Raw genomic sequence first — 20,900 nt, forward strand, 5'->3', positions numbered from 1 at the left:
GCCTCTCCCGCCCGCCGGCAAGCCCCGCCTCCGCGCTGGAGGGCGGCCTGGAGCCCGCGGCCCTCCCCGCAGCCCTGCGGGTCCCCGGGAGGCTAGCGGAGCCGCGTGCCCGGGGCGGGGCCACGCGCGATTGGCCGCGCGGGGTCGGGGGCGGACCCGCGGCGGGCCGGTCGGGCGGGCGCCGACAATGAGCCTCCATAAAAGGGAGCGGCGGGGGCCTGGGGCCCCGGATTGAGCCCTCCCCGCCCGGGGTCCCGACGCGCTCGGTCTCGGGGAGGCCCGGACGCGTCCGTCGCAGGCCGGGCGGTGAGCGGCGGGCGGCGGGGAGGGGGCTGCGCGGAGCGGGAGGCGGCCCCTGGCTGCGCGCCCGGCCTCCGGCGTCCGGTCACCGCGATTCCCACCCCCTCCCGGCCGCACCATGGCCCTGAAGGCCGAGGGCGCCGCGCTCGACTGCTTCGAGGTGACGCTCAAATGCGAGGAAGGGGAGGACGAGGAGGAGGCCATGGTGGTGGCCGTAATTCCGCGGCCCGAGCCGATGCTCAGAGGTGAGGATGGAAGGGGACCCCGCTTCCGCGGCCCGAGCCCGGGCCGGGCGCCCCCTCCCCCTCCTCAGTCAGGGGTTCCGCCGCCCCCTCCCCCTCCGGCCTGGGACCCGGGCGCCCCCTCCCCCTCCGGCCTGGGGCCCGGGCGAGCTCTCGCTCCGCCCCCTCCAGGGGTTGGAATCTGGGGCCTCCCCGAATTCCCTCTCCCCCGCCCCCGTCCAGGGTCTGGAGCCTTCGATCCACACCCGGCGCGCTCCGGATCTTCCGGTGCCCGAGCGCCCCCTCGCCCGGGCCCAGCACCGGCGGCCGCGGTCTCCCGCCCCGCGGGGAGAGAGGCAGACGCGGGGGCCAGGCTGTGTTCTAGGCCGAGGGGCAGCGAGGCCTCCGGGCCGGAGGCTGGGCGCGGCAGCCTGGTGTCCGGAGAGATCCCGAGGATGTCGCTCCCCAAGAGGAGGATTTTCAGGGCCGTCTACGCAGAAAGCTTTCCTGGTCCCCCAACCCCCCTTGCATCCCAGGCCTTCCACTTGCGTAAGCCACAGGTGTCAGATTCTAGCGCTTGAGGGGTGAATGAGATTGTGTACAGCCTACTCCGTTTAGGGAAAGACGTGCTTTCGAGGGGTACCCTCAGCCACGCAGGAAGGAGATGGCCTTGGGAGGGGCTTTGAGGAACAATCTCGGAACACTTGGTTTCCCCTCCCCCTTTCCCAGTTTCTTTAGTCCGCAGAATCTTGCAAACCATTAGAAAACAAAGGGCCATCTTCCTGGAAAACTTAATATTCGTGAAAATGCAAAAAAAAAAAAAAAAAAAAATTTTTTTTCATGAAAATGCAAATATCTCTTCATCCTCAGATACCTGTTCCCAAAGCGGGTACTGTACCCAAAGGAGATTGAATTGAGAGCAAGGCCATTCATTTAACCTCAGCAGAGCGTGCTGTCTCCCTGCACTGTCTCTCCTTTTTGGAATCTGGAGAGTTATAAAACAAGTCAGGGAAATAAAGATCACTACCCTTCTCAGAGCTTTGCATGGAACAGAGGTTCTTTCCTTGCTTTTGGTAGTATTTATTGAGTGCTGGATGCCAGGGTGTCTCAGTTGTCCTGACAACCGTGCAAGAAGCACCCTATTCCCCACTGTTAGGGGTGAGGAAGAAGTCTGGAGAAGTTAATTCATTCAACAGGTCTTTGTCAGGCACTTACTGTAAGTCAGGTTTTAGACTGGGCATGCTAAAATGGCCGCAAAGAAAGAGGAAACGTTTTTCCTGGAACGTATATATAAATGAGTGACCAAGGACAAACAAATGCATCGTGTGTCAGGTGGAGATAAGTGGTTCAGAGAACACTAGAGCAAAGAGGGGAGAAAAGAGAGCGAGGGCGTTTTATTTGGGATATCAAGTGGTCAGGAAAGGCTTCTCTAATAAAGTGAATTTTGAGCACAGGCCCAAAGGAAGAGAGGGAATGAACCTTGCGGATAATTGGAGGGAAGGCATCTTAGGCAGACGGAATCCTAAGTGTAAACATCCGAACGCAGAAGCTTTTTGAAAGAGTTGGGGTAAGAGGGAGAAAGGATGGATTCAAGGTTTTTGGCCAGAGCAGCTGAAAGGACGGGCCTCCCACGCACGGAGACGGGAAGGCTAGGACGCAGGCGCGTGCAGCTAGCGAGTTACGGTTTCAACGAGGTCAGTTAGAGATGCCACACGAGTGGTGTGGTCAGATAGGCATCAAAAACGTGCGTTTAGATTCTGGAGGTACAAATACCAGAGTCGTCAGGAGGCAGACAATGGGAAAGAGGTAGACAGAAGGGGTCCGAGAACTAACCAAATTGGGGAGCTCTCCAGGGGTTCCAGGTTAGAGACTGAGTCAGTCCCTCATCACACATTTTTGTTTTTTAACGTTTATTTATTTTGAGAGAGAGCGGGGGAGGGGCAGAGCGAGAGAGGGAGAGAATCCCAAGCAGGCTCTGCGCTGTCAGCACAGAACCCAAGCCAGGGCTCGTTCCTGTGAACCGTGAGACCATGATCTGAGCCGCCATCAAGAGTCTGCATGCCAAGCACTGTTCTTGATGCTGGAGATACGGGTGTGACCCATCAGAAGTCATGCCGTTCTGGAGCCTACAGTCCAGCGGGGAGACAGAGTGCACAAGTAAAACACGTGTTAGGCCAGGTGATGGGGGGCTGAGGAGTGAAGGGGAGTGGAGTGCTCGGTGGGGGGGGGGGTTGCGGGGGGGACGGACAGATGGCAGCTTCCTGCGGGGAGCAGAGAAGGCCTCATGAGAAGACGGTTCTTCAGCAGCGCCCTGAAAGAAGCAGGAGCCGAGCAGGCACCTGAGAAGATGAGAAGGAACCAGCACAAGTGACTGGAAGAGAGTCCCAGGGAAGTACGAGATGAACCCACCGGAGGTGATGCCCGGAAGCCAAGTGGCAAAAATCAAGATGGAAGAAGCGATGAGTCCGAAGGTGAAGCTTAAGAACCAACTGCTGGGTTTAGCATTGATGACCTTGACGAGGGCTGTTTTGGAGGAATGGTGGGAAAGAGCCCGATGGCAACCAAGAGGTCAAGGCTCCCGTTCACAGTCATGTGGGACATAGGACCTGGATCTTCTGAGTCCCGGCCAGTTCTCAGACCCACACCGAATGCCGCCGCTCACATGCAGGCCCTAGGTGTTGGGGCCTCCCGTGTTTGTGTTCCATCCCATCTTACCTGAGAAGGTAAGAGAGAGGTGCGGCCAGGAGAGACCACAAGGATTCCGCAGAAGCACTGAGCTGCCAGGCTAACGTGGGTCGAGGTGCAGACGGTTTCTGCCCTGCCAGAGCTTGTGGTCCATGTGCACGAAGAGTGGATGGGAGGCAGACCAATGAGATCACACCTGCAGGTGCTCTGGAAAGGGATCGTGACGGGATAGGATGGCCTTTTGAAGGTGCCTCACCAAGGTAGAGAAACGGGATGCCTGTCCTTCACCGACTTGAAGGCTCACCAAGCATCTCCTTTGTGCCAGGCCCCGTGGGGACAAGAAGATGATGACATTTACCGATCTTGTCCTCCAGAAAGGATGCACAGTGGCCTGGAAGTCAGGTCGGATACAACCAGCTGCCAGGGGTGGGAGGTCGGGAGACAGTCCCAAGAGTAGCTTTTCGAGCAGGGCCGTGAAGGAAGTAGAAGAATTTGTCAGACTGGTCAGGATGGTCTGGACAGTTGTGCCAAGGCCGAGGACATGCGGGAACACAGCCTGTTGGAAAAATCTGTGGTCCGAGACCAGATTGAGAGAAGATCCAGAGTGAGATAGCAGAATGCCAAGGCACACGGGTTGTGTTTAATACGGTCAGTGCCTCGCGGGCTGCAGGGGAAGGGAGAAAGAGAGACTTTGGGGAGGAGTGTTCTTCCCCTCCCCACCCCCCACTGCTCCACCAAGTTTGGGGAATCATGTTGTGAGTATTTCAGGCCATGGGCACTTTTACTGATAGCACTCTCTGGCACCTCTCCCCCTGCAGTGGCCCAGCAGGAAAAGACCCCACCACCTAGGCCCAACCTGCTGGAGGCGGGCGGCGACGGCTGTGAGGAGCCCAGGCAGCAGGTGTCTTGGGAACAGGAGTTCCTGGTGGGAAACAGCCCAGGAGGCAGCGGGCGGGCACTGTGCATGGTGTGTGGGGCCGAGATCCGGTCCCCCTCCGCGGACACGGCGCGCATGCACATTCTGGAGCAGCACCCTCACACCCTGGACCTGAGCCCTTCGGAGAAAAGCAACATCCTGGAGGCCTGGAGTGAGGGGGTGGCCCTTTTGCAAGACGTCAGAGCTGAGCAGCCTTCTTCACCCACCTCGGGTAGTTGGAACTGGGGGTCAGGGGTGGAGGACACAGGGAAAAGCCGGGACTCTGGGAGCACCCGGAGCTCACTGGGTGTTTGCCACCTGCCACCTGCAGACTTGGGCCAGGATGTCGAAGCTGACCCAGACTCTGACCCAGACCCTGCCAAAATGCCAGCAGAGATTGTTGTCCTCCTGGACTCTGAGGACAACCCATCTCTCCCGAAAAGGAGCCGGCCCAGGGGACTCCGCCCCCTCGAGTTTCCTGGTCAGTCTTTGGAAAGCCCTTATGGCTGAGCTGGGGAGAGGGGAGCATGCGCCCTGTGTTCCGTGTGGAGAGAGGCTCAGGCGCGGCCCGTTCTTTTCTGTTCTGTTCTTTCTTTTCGCGGGGGTGGGGGGAGGAACAGAGGGAGAGGCGCGACCCCTTCTTTTCTTTTTTCTTTTATTTTATTTTGGTTGGGGGGGGCAAGGGAAGGAACAGAGGGAGAAGTGCAGCCCCTTTAAAAGGTATGGAGTCTTTTCGTTCCACAGCTGCCCCTGCCTCAGAGCCAGGAAACAAGAAGCCCCGTGGCCAGAGATGGAAGGAGCCTCCTGGGGAAGAGCCAGTTAGAAAGAAAAGAGGCAGACCCATGACCAAAAACTTGGACCTGGACCCAGACCCTGACCCAGGTGACGGGGAGGCCCAGTGCGGGTGCGGGCATGGGCTGTGGCCACGGTGCTCCGAGAAGAAAGCCAAGCTGGTGAGGGGGGCGGTGGGGTCCAGGTCTTTGGATTCTGACTTTAGTAGCGATAGGCCGCTCAGACCCACAGTTCCGTCTTGTGCTTCCTTTCAGACCCCCCATCACCCGACTCCCCCACGGAGACTTTTGCGGCTCCCGCTGAGGTCCGGCACTTCACCGACGGCAGCTTCCCCCCTGGCTTCGTCCTCCAGCTCTTCTCCCACACCCAGCTCAGGGCCTCAGACAGCAAGGACTCACCCAAAGAGGGGAGAGCTGCTGAAGGGGGCCTTCCCCAGCCGGAAAGCCCCTCTCCAGGTGAGCTCCTGCGAGGGGACCACGAGGGAGGGTCAGACAGGCACGTCCCTGGGGTCTGGCCTCGTCAAGGCTGCTCTGCAGCAGAGTCTAGGGAAGAGGTGGTTAGCACTCAGGTCTCCTGAGAGACGGGGCCAAAGGCAGGCAGATTTGAATGACAGAGACTGGCCGGAAAGCTGAGCTGCCCGGCTGGCTCCTGGGGAGTATCCTGGAATTGGTCGTGAGGTTGGGCTAGGCCAGTGCTTCCAAACCCATCACCACACTTAAGGCTGATTCCACCCGGAACCTGAGGTGCCCACCTCGCCCTGGTGGAGCGAGGGCCTGAGTGGGACTAGAACAGGAGAAGGGACCCGTGGTGAGCTCAGCAGGCACCTCGGTGGAGACAGCAGGTCAGCGAATTGCCCGATGTTAATGGTCAGCGCACGTGTCTGTGTCACGTTCAACCGATTTTCGGAAAGTTTTGCGTGTGGTTCATCTGGCCCTTGGAAAAGTATGTTTCGTGTAGAAAGGCTGAGTCTCAGAGAGACGGTTCCTTCTTCCCTCGGTCCTTGTATTCGTGTCCTGTGGCTGCTGTAACACATTAACCACAGACGTTAGTGACTTTTACAAGAACACAATTTACTGTTCTTTAGTCCCAGAGGTCAGAAGCCTGGAATGGGTCTCACTGAGCTAAAATCTGGATGTCGGCAGGGTCATGTTCCTTTCTGGAGGCTCCTGGTGGGGAGGGAGGGGGTCCATTTTCTTTTCCTGCCCAGCTTCTCGGAAGCTGTGTGCATTCCTTGGCTTATGCTCTCCTTCCATCTTCAAAGCCAGTGGCGACCAGTAGAGTCCTTCTGAAGATTCCGTCTTTGGTCTGTCTCTTCTGCCTCCCTCTCCCCCATGGGGACCCTTGTGATGACATCAAGCCCACCCAGATCATCCAGGACAATCCCTTTATTTGCAAGTCAGCTGATAGCAACATTTATTCCACTTATAGCCTTAATTCTCCCTCGCCACATAACTTACCGTATTCGCGGGTCCTGGGGATTAGGGCAGCCTCTGCCCGCCGCGGTCACATAGCCGAGCGGTGGCAGAATGCAGGTTAGACTGGAATGCATTCTAGGAGGGCAGAGGCCGAGCCTGCTTCCTCTTCGTCTCTCCAAGCCAGACATCTCAGGCTCAGGAAGTGGTTCTTACAGGAGTGACTGAGCGGCACACACAGTCCCTCGTCCCAGCCTGTCTGAAGTGTGCATTCGGAGTTAGAGCTCAGGGGACGATAGCACACGAGGTGCCGGGGGCTCCCCAGAGCAGGGCTTTCAAAAAGGAGGTGTACTTTTTGCATAAAGAAAACAATGCAAATGTGTCCCTTCTGCTCCACCTCGCTCACCCGCAGGGACCGCTGTTAATCAGCTTGTATCCTCGAGACCTTTTACAAAAAGCTTAGTGCGTGCACACGTGCATTTGCGCTTAGTGATGTTTTACCAAAGTGGGTTCCGCTTTTTCTCATCTTGAGGCAGGCGTCACCCCTTCACGTAGATCACGGTTTTAACTGTCTCAAGTTTCAGCTTGAGCCACATTCCAGTCCTGCCTCCCCGAGACTGTGTGCTCTGCTTGGACTTGAGCGTTTCCCGAGCTTCCTCGTTCTCTTCGGTGGATCACTGCTCTAAATGGCTGGCCGCTTCCACTGTTTAACGGGTCTTCTGGTTTCATTCTCGAAAGGGAGCCTTCATTTTGAGTCCTGGGATACCCTGGGCCCAAATTCCACCCATCTGGAGTGGTGAGTAGCTGAGAAGGGAGTCCCTGAGATCTCAGGTTCATATGGGGTGTGCGGGCAAAGTCTCCGAGGCCTTGGGGCTCAGTAATTTTGTGAGAGGGTTTTTCTCGGCAGCGGTGAGATCTAGGGAGGTTGGAGGGGGCCGGAACCCGCAGCAGACGCTGTGCAGCGCGGCGGCAGGTGTTCCTGCGGCCCAGCCCTGAGGGAAGCACTGTGGAAAAATGACATGAGTGAGGCAGCCCTTGTACCCAAGAAACTTAACTCTCTGTTTCGGGGGTACAGGTCGGAGGCAGTGCCGCTGCAGGTAAAGAATGGTGGGGTGCCCTCTGTAGTTCTGTGCAGAGAGCACAGACTCCGGAGTAATGGTGTGACTGTTTCCGGATCCCAAAGCTTGGGCAGATTTCTCAAAAACCTGCAAGGCCTCCACCAGAATGTCTTCACTTTGAGTTGCGTTACGTATCGAAGTTCTTGGAAGATTCCGAGTAAAGATGCTACCACTTTTTAAAAGTTTGAAAGTCAGAGATCCGAAATTGGGGAAAGGGTGTTGTAGTGAGGTCAGCTGAGCTCATAGATACAAATCTGAAGCCAGGGAAGACTTTCTAGAACTTTCCAAGGGCCTTGCAGGATGAGGGTGGGGACGTGTGCAAGCCAAGAGAGAAGGTGAGCCTTAAAGACCCCACTCACAAGTTGTGGGAAAAAGAGCGTCTTTGTCTTGCTAGTGTTCGATGTGAGTAAGACCTGGAGACCTGGCTTTTAGGATTCCTTGGCCGGGCCCAGGACGTTTCCAGGCTGGGCCAAGGAGAAAGTGTGTGTGTGTGAGCTTCGCAAGGGTTAGGGTCCTTGTTCACTGCTGTATCCTCCGCACCCAGTAACGCGCCTGGCGTAAAGAAAGCCCTCAGTAAAGACTTACCAAAAGAAGAGTGGACAGTGCCTGCCTTTACTGGTCATTTGGCAGTGACCTTTTCAGAGTCGCTGCTCAGAAACAAACCTTAATGAGAAAGGAGAGAAAAGGACTTGGGCCCACCCTCTGGAGAAGGCGTGTGCAGGTATGCACACGTGCACAAATCGGTGGGGGGGAGTGGAGGGGAGAACAAGGCTGGGGAAGCAGAGAGGTTTGGGCTTCCCAGGAGAGAAGGGGACCAGTTCTGGGCTTGGAGTGCAAAAGGGACTCGGCTTGGCCCTGGGGACTAATAAATCAATCCTCCTGACCTGCTCTTTCTTGGCCCTGGAGCCCGAATCATGCGTGATTTCTGGCAGGACATCACACCTCTCCTGATGCTCCCCTCCCCACCCACCCTCACCTCTGCCCTCCATGCTGCCAGAAAGAATTGGTACTTAATCCTATTGCTTTAAGAAGTCCGTAAGTTAGTGAGCTCTTACTGTGTGCTAGACTCGTTAACGTCTTAGTGTGTTATCTCTTTAAATTCCCACAATCACCCTGTACAGTATTATGATTTCCATTTTGAAGAAGAAACAGCCAGGGGGGAGGTAAGGCCCCTCTCAGGGCCCCTCACCTAGTAAGTGGCAGCCTGTGTGCGTTTCCACCTGTGCCCATCCCCCTCCAGCATCCAAGCTGCATCCTCTGCCTTCACTCTGCTGCTGGGACTAAACGGCTTCTGGAACAGCCTAGCCCTCTGGACCCACTGCTTGCGCCCACCCCCCCACCCCGCTGGCTGCTCTCTCCTCCCTGTCCACCGTCAGTTTTTCCCTCTCCTCCAGATCTTACCCAGCAGCCTATACCAAGCTATGATTTTTCCCTTCCTGACCTCTTTTTCCTCCCTAGCGCCTGCACCATGTGTCCCCAAACCATTTCAGCAAAGCTGGGGAGCATTTTCTACACTAACTGGCTCTCGTCTCTCCAGGAGCCATTTCCATTCTCCCATCTCATGCTGAAATTGCTCTCTTGGCGGGGTCACTGTTGACTTGTCTAAGATAAAAAATCCAGCAGTCAGTTCTCTGTCCTTACCTTTCGTGATGCGGCAGTAATGGTGACCTTGCCTAATAACTCCTTCCCAGAGCCGCCTTCCACCCTTGGGGTCCCGGGCAACTGGCCGGGTCTTCCTCCAGCCTCACCCGCTGTTCTCTTTCTCCTGCCTGTTCTTCTGCACATGGATCTGATGGTTATCTTTCCTCCCCTTGGTCGAATGTGAGCTGCTTCAGGTCAGGAAGTGTGTCTGTTTCATTTCCCATGAACTCCCCATTTTCCAGCACGGGATCTAGGTGCTATTTACGTGTTTGGCGAGTGAGGAGCTAGATGCCTGAACCACGGGGCAGGGCCTTACTTCCAGAGCAATCCAGGCCTAAGTTCACGTGCTCACAGCTCCCACCCAGCTCTCCCCCTAGCTTCCAGCCTCTCATCCAGGGGCCCGTGTGACATGTCTGTGGTTGTCTGTAAGATCTGTCAAACTGGCATATCGAAACTGAAGCCCCACCTCTACCCCCACCCCCAGCCTTCTCTCCCCTTTCTCCATTCTGCACTTTACTCAGGCTAAATAAATCCTTAAGAGTCCTCCTTTTCCGTTTCCCAGGCTCCGCGTCAAGCAGTCAGCAAATCCCGTTAGCCCCACCTCCAAAACCCGTTCAGAATTCACCTTCCTGTCTCCCCCGCCACTGCAGCTACCGTGGTCCAAGCCATCTCTTGCCTGGTTCCTTGACAGCCACCTCACCGGCCTCCCAGCTTCTGGTCTTTGCCCGCTGTGGTCTGATCTCTTACAAGTAGCCAGGGTCCCTAATGAAAACCACGGTGGATGTTGTCGCTGCTGTTCCTGTCCCACTCCAGATAAAAAGTCAGGGTCCTCATGGTGACCAGCGATGCTCGCCCCCCTCTCCTACCCTCTCCGGCCCACTTTGTACAGCAGCAGGCATGTGCCAGCAGGGCACCTGCGTTCACTTTTCCTTCTGCCTGGAATGCTGTTCCCCAGCTATCCACATAGCTGACTCCTCACTCTTTGTACGTTTCCGCTAACATACCCGCTGTATAAGGCCCTCCACGCTGTCCTGTCCCCTTCTCTGGTATACATACGTATATGTATTTTTTCTTTGCTTTGTTTCTTTCCATACATAACACAGTGCGTCTTGTATTTGTTTATCTTATTTATCGGCCCCCGCCACTGGAACATCGATTCTAGGAAGGGTACTGGGTCTGCTCCATGCACTGTCAGAGCTCTAGCAGCAGGAACAGTGCTGGGCACAGCGCAGGTGCTCGAGAACCTGCAGTTAAATTCAGGAACAAATGAATGGGATTGAGCCTGCTCTCAAGGAGCTTCTAGTTCGTCAGAGACACAGGGGAGCTCATGCAAATGCAGAGCGGAGTTTGCTCAATTGTGTAACACGCTGGCCTGGCAGCCGTTAAGCGGTTTTGATCCTCCGCAAACTGTGCAGCAAAACTGTGCCTGTTTTCCCGGCCACATTTTAAATCCAGTCTCTAAAAACAGCCTAGGAAAAACACCACAAACCGATGCGTCTCAAAACAGACGTTGCAACAGTCCGCATGTTCTGTTTTGCTTTTCAGTGTAAAGTAACTTCTGCACGTGCCCGTGTGGCTGCTCGAAAGCTCTGGGGAGCCTGCCCTCCCCTGGGTGAGGGCCCGGTTTTGCTTATTATGAGGTTGCTCCCCAGCGCTAATCCCCCGATTCCTGATCCCTGTGTGGTAGGTGCTGACTCTTGGGAGGGGATGAGCCTGGTGAACGTTGCAAAGCAGAGCTGGGGTGCTGAGCCAGGCCTGTGCATCCAGGACTCTCCCCTTACCCTGCGTACCCATTCAAGAGCCCCTCGGTGGGCAGAGCTGTGTCTTACTCTGTTTGCGGGTCCCCACTCGCATCCCCTCTGCCCACACGGGGCAGAAGCACTGAGGCTAGGGTGCCCAGTGAAGTTTTAGATGAGATAGTCGACTGAAGGTAAGAGCTGAGCGAGGCCTACAGCACTGAGCCTCTGGGCACCAGGATACACGAGGGAGGAAGCCTACGACGGGGCATGACTGGCTTATGCCAAAGGAGCCGTGACCTCGTTTTCCGGTCGCTTGTGGTCCCTGGGTGAACCAAGAGTGGAGCTTCTCACTGTCCTCAGGGTTCCCCCTCATACCAGGCTCTGGGCTGGGGAAATGGAGGTGCGGTTTGCAGAGGCCTTCAGGGGACGTCCTTGTGGTGGGGGTCTGGAGGGCCCTGACTTGTGTGTGCTCTCTGCTCCCATCCCTGCCCAGCTCCCCCTCCGGGGCTTCGCGGGACACTGGATCTCCAGGTTATCCGCGTACGGATGGAGGAGCCCCCGGCGGTCAGCCTCCTGCAAGACTGGTCCAAGCACCCCCAGGGCGCCAAGGGTGTGGGAGCAGGTGACACCCCAAACTGGCCTACGGTTCTGTCGGAATCCAGCACCGCTGTCGGGGGGCAGCCAGAGGCAGGGAGTGGTGTATAGGTTCTTGCTTTCCTGGGGAGGGGGGGGGGGAAGAGGCAGGGTCCCCCTTTGGCTTATCACTCAGAGCTGCCCAGCTTGGCCACCTGATGGAGAGAGTAAAACTGGGTGCCAGGGCAGGCTGGAGGACAGGAAGTGGGGGGGCAGCATCCACTGTCACTCGGGGGCATTGGCAGACGCTCCCGGCAAGGCATGGGGCCGGGCCCTGAGAGGGGCAGGCTGGCCTGAGGGCAGTCGTGCGGTAGGGCATTGGGCCTGTGGAGAACACCTACCCCAATCCTTTTGCTGACCCAGACCTCTCCGTCCCCCCTCTCAGCCCCCACCATTCTCCCTTGGCACAGTGCCTTACACAAGAGGTGGTCATGATGGGGTTTGAACTGAGTCCCACTACCTCGGGGGACGCCTCTCCTCCCCCACCCGTTCAGGCTCCTAAACCAGGAGGCCTCCATTACCTCTTCCCGTTCCATCCCTGCAGGAGGCCCAAGCAGCCCACCTGGGGGCTTTTGTTCACTCCCTTCTTTCACCTGTTTTCCTGTTGTATATATCTCCTTTGTTGACAATAAATTATTTTTTTTTATTAAGAGAGTTCCGTCTGGGCCGTCATTGGGGGAAGGGGGGTATTCAGCCTCCTGGAGCGACCTTGAGGAGCAGGAGGGCTGAAAGAGGGTCCTGGGTGGGAGGGCAGAGCAGGGCCAGGCCAGGGCTTTGGAGGACTGGGGCTGACTTGGTGCCAGTCAGAGGGACACCTTGCCCCCCCCCCCCCCCCCCCCCCCCCCGCCCTTGAGATGGGGTCAGAAACACCTTTAACATTTTGTACCTTCTGACTCACTTGGTAAGCCTCTAAGAGAGCCTATGGAGGTGCGGAGAGGGGCTCAGTGGCGCTTACACCTTAGGAGCTGAGACATAACCTGACCTTTCTGAAGTGAAATGGTTGTGCCCGCAGGGGAGAGAGATGCCTCCCCTCCCCTGCCCCATGATGCTCCAAACTGCCCTCTCATTGGCTTAATTAAACTCCCTCCTCTGCCTGGTTTCCCCATTCCCTGGACCAAGAGACGGTCCATTTGGGGCTTCTTCACCAGATTCCTTATCCTCCTAAACCAGCATCACAGGCCAAATCCATGTGGGGTATTTTTCTCCCCTTGGGTGACATGGGCTCTGAAAAGGAGCTTGGGGAGCTCTGTCTCAGACCCCAAACCCCACTGCCACATTTAGAATCCAGAGGCAAATGGAGGAACGGGATAGTCTATCCTCTGTACGGAGACTACTTTTCTGCTCCTGATAAATACTGTGCATTGGGGGAGAGGTAGGGCATAGGTAGGACTCTAGACGCCTTGTTCCCCTATAACACTGACCCAGCCAGCTTTTGAGACCAGCCAGGAAGGACCTGGGTATATGCTGTGTGCTCCTCCGAGCTGGTGTCACCCCACGCGTGGACCAGGCGTGAGCGATCTCACAGCGTGGTTGCTTCCTGGGATGCGGTCCTTTTCTTTGACAAGCTTGGGAGAGGAATGCCCGGTTGGGAGGGATTAGAAGGCGCGGGTGTGGCATGGCACGTTGTAGAAAAAAGGCAGCGGGCAGAGGTTCAGAACATCTTGTGTCCCAGGTGGCTTCCCCGATGCATGAGGTCAGGTGGGCCACAGAATCCCCCGCTGCATCTCCACCACTGTTTCTGCAAATCGGTAAAACTTCCGTCGGACTTCACAGGGGGTAACAGTAGTGTTGAAAATCGGGCTTTGAAACACCAATGTGAATTACTGCAGGTGATTTCCCACCCTTCCAATCTCGTGACTGTGTTCACATTTATGCCAGTGTGCTTTTAAGTCCACGTGGCTGTGTTGCTGGGTGTTTACAACTGAAAAAAACGTATAAAAGCTCGCTGTAAACTCCTGAAGTTAAATGCACCTTTGCTGCTGTTGATGTGATTGATGGCCAGCCCAGTAGACTGTGAGCTCCTTCCGGGCAGGGACTAGGTTGCATTGACTTTGTTTTCCCAAGGCCCTGCTTAGGGGCCTCGCACATAGTAGGTGCTCAATAAATGTTTGTCAAGTGCCCTCTTGGTGTGTCTTCCTATGCGACATTTTCCCACTGCAAGCTGATCCCTGGAGTATGGCTCCCTGCACAGGGTTGCGGCCATGGTGACTGTGGGTGGCATGGTTGTCTTGTGACTTTACCCCCACATCTTGGTCGGCAGGGGTCTGCCCGGCCTTGGCCGGGACCCTAGGGACTGTATGAGTGTCTGTGGCTGGGAGCTCCCTGTGGGCACCCTGTGGTCTTCCTGGGAGAGGTGGAGGGCGGAGCCGAGGGCATGAAGTTTCTGAACATAGGTGACCCAGTGCTTGGGGTGTGTCCCACCCCCACCCCCACCCCACCCCAGACCAGAACTGCCATCCCAGGGCTGCTGCAGATGTTTGCCCAGAACGCCAAGGAACCCTCCCACGCTGTCAGCAGCCCGGGGCTGGTGGCGGCAACTTTTTCCAGGCATGATGCCGAGGCCCAATCACGACATCGAGTGAAGGAGTGGGGATATACCTGTGCCTCTAGGCCCCCTTGCTCTCTGAAACTGGCCAACTCCTGCTGCTCCCCCCTGATCTCCGTGGGGTCCAGGTAGGGGAGATCTTTCTGGATACCAGTAATAACCATAGAGTCGAAGTTGGTCCCGGACAAAGGAAGAAGCGGCCCCTTCCCTCCTCGGAGGGACACAGGCGTGTGTAAGGGCGTGTTTGGGAAGAGAAGACACCGCTGGGCCCCCGTGTGGCTCCCCGGCTGCATCACTGGTCGCGTCCAGGCTCCGCAGCTCCTGCGGTCCAACCTCCTGTTCCCGTGTAAGATGTGCTCCTCACCCCCCCCCCAGCCCTCCCCCGCACGCCTGGGTAGCTGTGTGGCTCAAGTGAGACTGTAAAGTCTTTCCACCACCCCCGAGGTATAGAAGGATGGGGAGCTGGAGAGGGAGAGCATCTCCGATGGGACCTCAGTCTCTCTGTGCCGCCCCACCGGGGCTGTTGGGCCGCCAGAGGAAGCAGTGCCGGACTTCTAGTCTCCCCAACAGCACTGTCAATGCCTCAGGTCTCAGACCCCACATCCGGGTGACCTGAGGGAGCAGGAGCAGCAAGGAGGCAGGAGGTTGAGGGTGACAGTCCTGCCGGCCTCAGATTCCACAAAGGTGAATGAAGGCACCCCCCCCCCGGGGGGCAGGTCCCACGCTAGGAACTGCCGAGTGCACCCAGGACACGCGCCTCGTCTCCATCGTGGGTCACCCCACGTTGTGCCCGTTACACAGGTGAGGGACAGGCACGGCGAGATGAACGAGGTGACCAGCCTGCCATTCCAGAGCTGGTGAAGGAGCAGAGCCGGGCTGAGCCTGGAGCTGTCTGACCCCAGCGCTCTTGTCACCCGCGCTGTGGCCAGTTTCTGCTTCGGGAGGGACTGATGCATCTTCCCTTGAGGGCTGGGGACCTGGGGTAGGTTCAGGGTGTGAGGCAGGGGTGGGTCAGGTGGGAGCGGGGAAGGTCATTCACAACGGAAAGCGCTCAGCGCCTCCTTCGTTCCAGCACTTAGATGGTGGTGCCCAGTGCCCTCTCCATGGCAGTTTCCAGAGTCCCCCCACCGGCCCTGGCACCTGCTGGGATCCTACCTCGTACCTGGCAGTGGCGACTGAAGGGACTCACAGCAGATGCAGGAGGGTGCTATCCCGTCCCAGGTGACAAGGTCTGGGAACCAAGCTGAGCGCTTTGAGGGTGGAGGGAGTCCTGCTTCTCACCTGTTCCTTTTTCAGAAAATGCCTCCTGGCCCCCTGGGTGGGCCCTGCCTGCTGCCCCCCCCACCCCCCCCACCACCCCCCCGGCTTCACGGCTTCACTCGGCCACCTCTGATGCTGAATCAGGCCGGGCTTGGTATTTGGTGGCTACAGAAGCAGTGACTGGTACAACAATGTCCACGTGAGCTTGGGCCGCTCTAGGGGGCAGCGCATGGGGGGGGGGGGGCGGCGCGCAGAACCTGCCCTTTCCCCTCCCACTCCTCCCTGACCTGGAGCGAGTCCTCCTGGGCCACCATAGCACCCACAGCTTCCTGGGTGAGCAGTTTGCCTCTGAGACATTCACCCACAGCCTTCTGAAGTCACAGCTGGGGACAAGACAGCGGCACGCTCTCCGTACGTCTGGCCAGGATGAGTGCCTGGAAGAACAACAGGGCATGATAGAGGAGCGCTGTTTTTTCGTGTTTGTCTTATTTCTTTTTCGGTGGTAGACGTTTTCAGACACGCCCAAGAAAAGAGGAAATGGAGTAGTGAACCCTGAGGTATCTACGACCCCGCTTCAACGTATATATCGCCCAGTTTGGGTTTATCTTTGTCTCCCCACATCTCCCTCCCTTCCGGTTTATTTTCTTTTATTTGAAGGATTTACTTATTTTGGGGAGCGCAAGCAGGAGAGGGGCAGAGAGAGAGAGAGAGGGACTGAGGATCTGAAGCGGGCTTTGCCCTGACAGCAGAAATCCCAATGCGGGGCTTGAACTCACAAACCGTGAGATCATGACCTGAGCCAAAGTCAGACATTCAATCGACTGAGCCACCCACGGGCCCCTCCTGGTTTATTTTAAAGCCAATCCCAGACATGGTGTCATTTCATCTGTAGGTTTGTTCGTATCTCTAAGAGACGGTCTTCAGTGAAATACATCAATATCACACTTTAAAAATTAATAATCCCTTAGGGCACCTGGCTGGCTCAGTCGATAGAACATGCGACTCTTGATCTCAGGGTCATGAGTTTAAGTCCCACCATTGGGCATGGAGCCTACTTAAAAAAATTTAATAATCCTTTAATGGCATCTAATATCCAGTCAGCGTTCATGTTCCCCCATTGGTCCATGAATGTCTTTTTGTTTTCAATTTTCTAATTGTGGGCAAAATACATATGCCATAAAATTTGCCCTTTTACACATGTTTAAGTGTAGTAGTTAGCACATTCACATTGTTGTGCAACCAATCTCTACAACTCTTCCGTGAGTCTCTTTTTCACTTTTTTTTTTTTTTTTTTTTTTTTTGAGAGAGAGAAGAGTCAGGGAGAGGGGCAGAGGGAGAAAGAAAGAGAGAATCCCAAGTAAGGTCCACACTCAGCACAGAGCCAGGGCTCAGTCCCATGACCTTGGGATCAGGACCTAAGCCGAAATCAAGAGTCGGATGCTCAACTGACTGGGCCACCCAGGGGCCCCCTCCATGAGTCTCTTTTTTATTTATTTATTTATTTTTTATTTTTTAATGTTTACTTACTTTTGAGAGAGGGAGAGAGAGAGAGAGCACAAGCAGAGGAGGGGCAGAGAGAGAGGGAGATCAGAATCTGAAGCAGGGTCCAGGCTCTGAGCCGTCAGCACAGAGCCCAATGCGGGGCTTGAACTCACAAACCGCGAGATCATGACCTGAGCCGAAGTCAGACGCTCAACCGACTGGGCCACCCAGGCACCCCTCCATGAGTCTCTTTTTACAGCTGACTTGTTTGAATCAGGAGCTAAATAAGGTCCACACGTTGCATTTCAGCAACCTTTCTCTCCTTTTTTTTTTTTTCTTCTTTTCTCGTTTCTTTTCTTTTTTCTTGTTTAAGAACCTGGTGGCTTGTTCTATAAACGGAATTTCCTCCATTGTGGATTTGGCGGATGGCACCCCTGTGACGCCAGTTGGCATGTTCGCCCATGAAGGGATGCAATTTTGAGGTGGGAGGGCGCTGCAGAGGGCTTCCTCGGGAGGAGACATTTAAGTAGAGAGAGAGTCCTGCAGCTAAATGGGGAAAGGCAGCTCCGGGCCGAGGGGACAAGATGAGCCAAAGCTCTGTGGCTCCCATTGCCCAGGGACTCACAGCCAGCCTGCTATAGCCCAGGCACTGCACGAGGCACCAGGGACACTACCAGGAACCACACTGTGTCCCCGCTCTCCCTGGGGTTAGCGCTGATCTTCCCAGGGAGGGAGGCAGGGGAGGAAAGCGGGAATTTCGTCTACAGACACTCTGCCTGCCGGCTCTAGGTGTGGCTGTACAGCTGGGAGGTATGCGGGGACATCCCCTTGGCACGCTGGTGACTCCTGGCCCGGCCTGGCCCCTACCTCCTCCAGGAAGCCAGGGAGAGCCCAGGACACCAGCTGGTACCAACCCCCTCTGCCAACTCTAAGTTGGATGTTGGCCCACCCGACATCCTCGTGAGATGGGAACTCCTTGGGGACCGGTCTCCTTCATGCCACCACAGGCTTCGCTTCTTTCCGCCAGTCCTTCCTTGTAGCCCTTACTTCTCCTTGGGATCAGACTCAGCATCACCTCCTCTAAGACGCCTTCCTTGCTACTCCGTCCAGTTCCCATGCTCCCACAAGCCCCAGATCATCCACTCAGGGTATCTCCCTCTGAACCCCATGAAAAACTGCCCACTTCTGCTTCCTCCTGGGTTGCTCACAGGGCCTCTGCCAATGCGGCCGCCTGACACCGCATCCAGGATGCCCAGCCTTTTCAGTGTCAGTGGCCACAGAACCCTGCCTGTGGACAGTGACGCAGTTATGGGAGCGTTGGTTGGTCCAAAAGGCGACTCTCCTCCCAGAACAGACTCTAAAGGTGGCTTCTCTGCCTGATGCCCCTTCCCCGCCCATCCTTGCCCCCCTCCCCCGACAGGGTGGTCATCCTGCTGCACCATGAGGACATGTGAGCAAAGCCGGAAGGGACACTGTCCCCTCCATCCCAAGCATGGTGGTACCTGACCATGACTGAAGAAGGGTGGGAGGGATATCGTTGCTGGGCTTGGGTTTGGAGACCGTCTTAGACCTCGAGCTGCTGTAACAGAATACCATCAACTTGTGGCTTATAAACAGCAAATCTATTACCGTTCTGGAAGCTGTAAGTCCAAGATCAAGGTCCTGGCAGATTCAGAGCCTGCTTCCTGGTTCAGAGAAGGCAGGCTTCTCTCTATGTCCTCACGTGATGGAAGGGACTGGGGAGCTCTGTGGGGTCCCTTTTATGAAGGCGTTAATCCCATTACACATGCAGGGCCCTCCTGACCTAATCACCTCCCAAGGCCATCACCATCACCTTGGGGGTTAGGATTGCAACATACGAATCCTGGGGGGACACAGACATTCAGACGATACCATTACAGACGACTCCGTAGAGAGCGGCGAGTCCGGCTTCCCCTCATTGTACAGACAGGGAGCCTGAGACCCGAGGGTGGGGGGGAGGGAGTTACCTAATGGCTCATGTGATCCATTAGTGACAGAGCTGTTGCCAGAATGGGCTCTCTTACTTCCGGTCCAGTGTTGTTCTCCAGGGAAGCAGAGAGGTTATAGCAGAGAGAATTAAAAGGAGGCTAGCGTATGCCTTCTCGTAAGAGCAGCCTACGCAAAGCGCTGGCCATCCACCAGTCTCTGTCTAAGCATGTTTCGTATATTAACTCATATCCTCACCAATCAACCTTATGAAGCAGGTGCTTTTATTATCCCCATTTAAAAGATGGGAAAATTAAGGTAGAGGGAGGTTTAAGAGGCTTGCCTGAGACCACACAGCTCCCAAGGAGCACCCTGGCAACAAGGCGTGTGTGTTGACTCACTACCCTATTTGCCTCTCATGGGCTAAGATGACTGAGGTCGACTAACCTAGCAAGGGACTGAGTCCCTCTACACTTTGATTTCCTTATCAGTAAGCCGGGGAAACAACAGTGCCTTCTGCTCATTGTGACTCTGGCAATGTCTGCACAGTACCCAGCTCTCAGTGCGTGTTAGCAAAACCAAGAAAAGGGAACAAGAACGGTGGGTTGGGCGGCGACACGGATAAAAAACGTTCTAGACCATCAGTGCTAAGGTGCCAATTTTTCACGCTCCAACATCTCGGAGATATCCTAAGTTCAATATGATGTCTGGCAATGGAGATAAAGCGCACGATGGAAATTCAGAGGCATCAAGAAACACAGGACAAAACGCGGCAAGACGGGAGGGTCTGTGGCCAGTCAGGGGGCATACGTGGGGCTTGCTTCGCCCCAGACATCCGACTCTTGATCAGAGAGCAATTCTGGACCCTGCCTCCCACCCTGGAGAGGGGCCTGCACTGAATGATGAGCATGCTCTCTGGCTCCACGGCTTGGAAGGAGAAAGATGAAGAGTTGCATTGTTTTAGAGGTGAGAGAATAAGGATGTCTTCCATTTGAGCAACCTTACCTCCCCTTGACTTCTTTCCTCTGTGCCCACCCACGGGGGGGAGAGTTACCGTAACTCCTTTGTGCCTGCCAGGGCTGGGAATCCCACGATCCTTGCCTTCCCTCATTCTAGGGGGTATCGTGACTGCCCTGGAGTGCTGGTCCATTTGGTTGGTTTCTACCTGCTCTGAGGCCTGTGGTAGATGTCTTTTTTATGTGTGCTTTGTCTTGTTCAGGGTAGAAAGCTTGGAATTACCTATTTTATTTTATTTTATTTTATTTTATTTTATTTTATTTTATTTTAGAGAGAGAGCACACAAGCAGGGGAGGTGCAGAGAGAGAGGGGGACAAAGGATCCCAAGCCCGCTCCGCACTGACAGCAGAAAGCCCAACGTGGAGCTCAAACTCACAAACCACAAGATCACGACCTGAGCCGACGTCAATGACCGAGTCACCCAGGCGCCCCTGGAATTACCCTTAACTCTTCTCTCACACGCCCCCTAAGCCAAGCCACTGAGAAATCCTGTCGGCCCTACCTTCCCAGTATCTCCCAAATCCAGCCACCTGTTGCCACTTCCACTGCTGCTGCCCCGCTCGAAGCCACTGAGCCACTGAGAGGCTCAAGCCTCTCCCTTGAATTCTCCTAAAAGTCTCCTTCCTGGTCTCCAGGCTTCTGTTCCTGCTCTGCCCCTTTACCCGATTCTCAACTCAGTAGCGGGTCCACTCGTGTCACAGCTCCCCATCCCGTTCCGAGGAAAAGCCAAAGCAGTGGTCCACCCTGCCTGGTTCCCCATCACCTTTCGGCCTTCTCCTACTGCTCACTCTCCCTCTGTTCCGATCCCATTGGCCTTCTTGTTCTCCTGCCTCAGGGCCTTTGCACTGGCCAGAAAGCTCCACCCCCAGATAGCCACAGAGCTGACTCCCTCACCTCCTTTAAGTCTTTGCTCAACGGTCACCTTCTCAGTGAGGCCTACACTGACCACCTTAGCACTGCAACTCCTATTCCGCCCACTCACTCCTGTAATCCGGATCACCCTTAGCTGACGGCTTTTATTTCCATGGCACTTAAGACCTACTGTGATGTTCGGTGTCTGTATTCGCCAACGCTTTTCCCACCACCACGACTGGCTGCAGAACTTGTGGGGCCCAATGCAAAATGGCAATGCAAGTCCCCCTTGGCAAACATGTCAAGAGGGTGACAGCAGAGCATTAAATCAAGTTCGAAG

The 20,900-nt window shown here is 55.8% G+C and overlaps 1 protein-coding gene across 3 annotated transcripts; it reads left to right on the forward strand.

The window, feature by feature from the left end:
• Positions 1-387: 387 nt before the first annotated feature.
• On the forward strand, positions 388-12,108 carry SPINDOC (spindlin interactor and repressor of chromatin binding). Of its 3 annotated transcripts, none has more exons than XR_003972453.1 (7): positions 388-545; positions 4,025-4,354; positions 4,454-4,603; positions 4,867-5,004; positions 5,169-5,369; positions 6,905-7,122; positions 11,318-11,399. XR_003972453.1 is itself a non-coding variant. In XM_030333113.1 (6 exons), the coding sequence occupies exons 1-6, from the start codon at positions 419-421 to the stop codon at positions 11,527-11,529; spliced, it is 1,158 nt and encodes a 385-aa protein (XP_030188973.1). In that variant the 5' UTR covers positions 388-418; the 3' UTR covers positions 11,530-12,108. The 3 variants fall into 3 exon arrangements, 1 of the variants encoding a protein (XP_030188973.1); XR_003972454.1 differs by having other exon boundaries at positions 6,911-7,122; XM_030333113.1 differs by lacking the exon at positions 6,905-7,122 and having other exon boundaries at positions 11,318-12,108.
• The last annotated feature ends 8,792 nt before the right edge of the window (positions 12,109-20,900 follow it).

Source organism: Lynx canadensis, chromosome D1, assembly GCF_007474595.2.
Source record: "Lynx canadensis isolate LIC74 chromosome D1, mLynCan4.pri.v2, whole genome shotgun sequence".
In the NCBI taxonomy this organism is placed as follows: Eukaryota; Metazoa; Chordata; class Mammalia; order Carnivora; family Felidae; genus Lynx; species Lynx canadensis.

Coding starts and splice junctions, on each gene's coding strand:
- SPINDOC (XM_030333113.1), top strand. CDS start 419: ATGGCCCTGAAGGCCGAGGGCGCCGCGCTCGACTGCTTCGAGGTGACG. Junction 4,604..4,866: donor CCGCCCCCTCGAGTTTCCTG/GTCAGTCTTTGG, acceptor TTCGTTCCACAG/CTGCCCCTGCCTCAGAGCCA. Junction 5,370..11,317: donor GCCGGAAAGCCCCTCTCCAG/GTGAGCTCCTGC, acceptor ATCCCTGCCCAG/CTCCCCCTCCGGGGCTTCGC.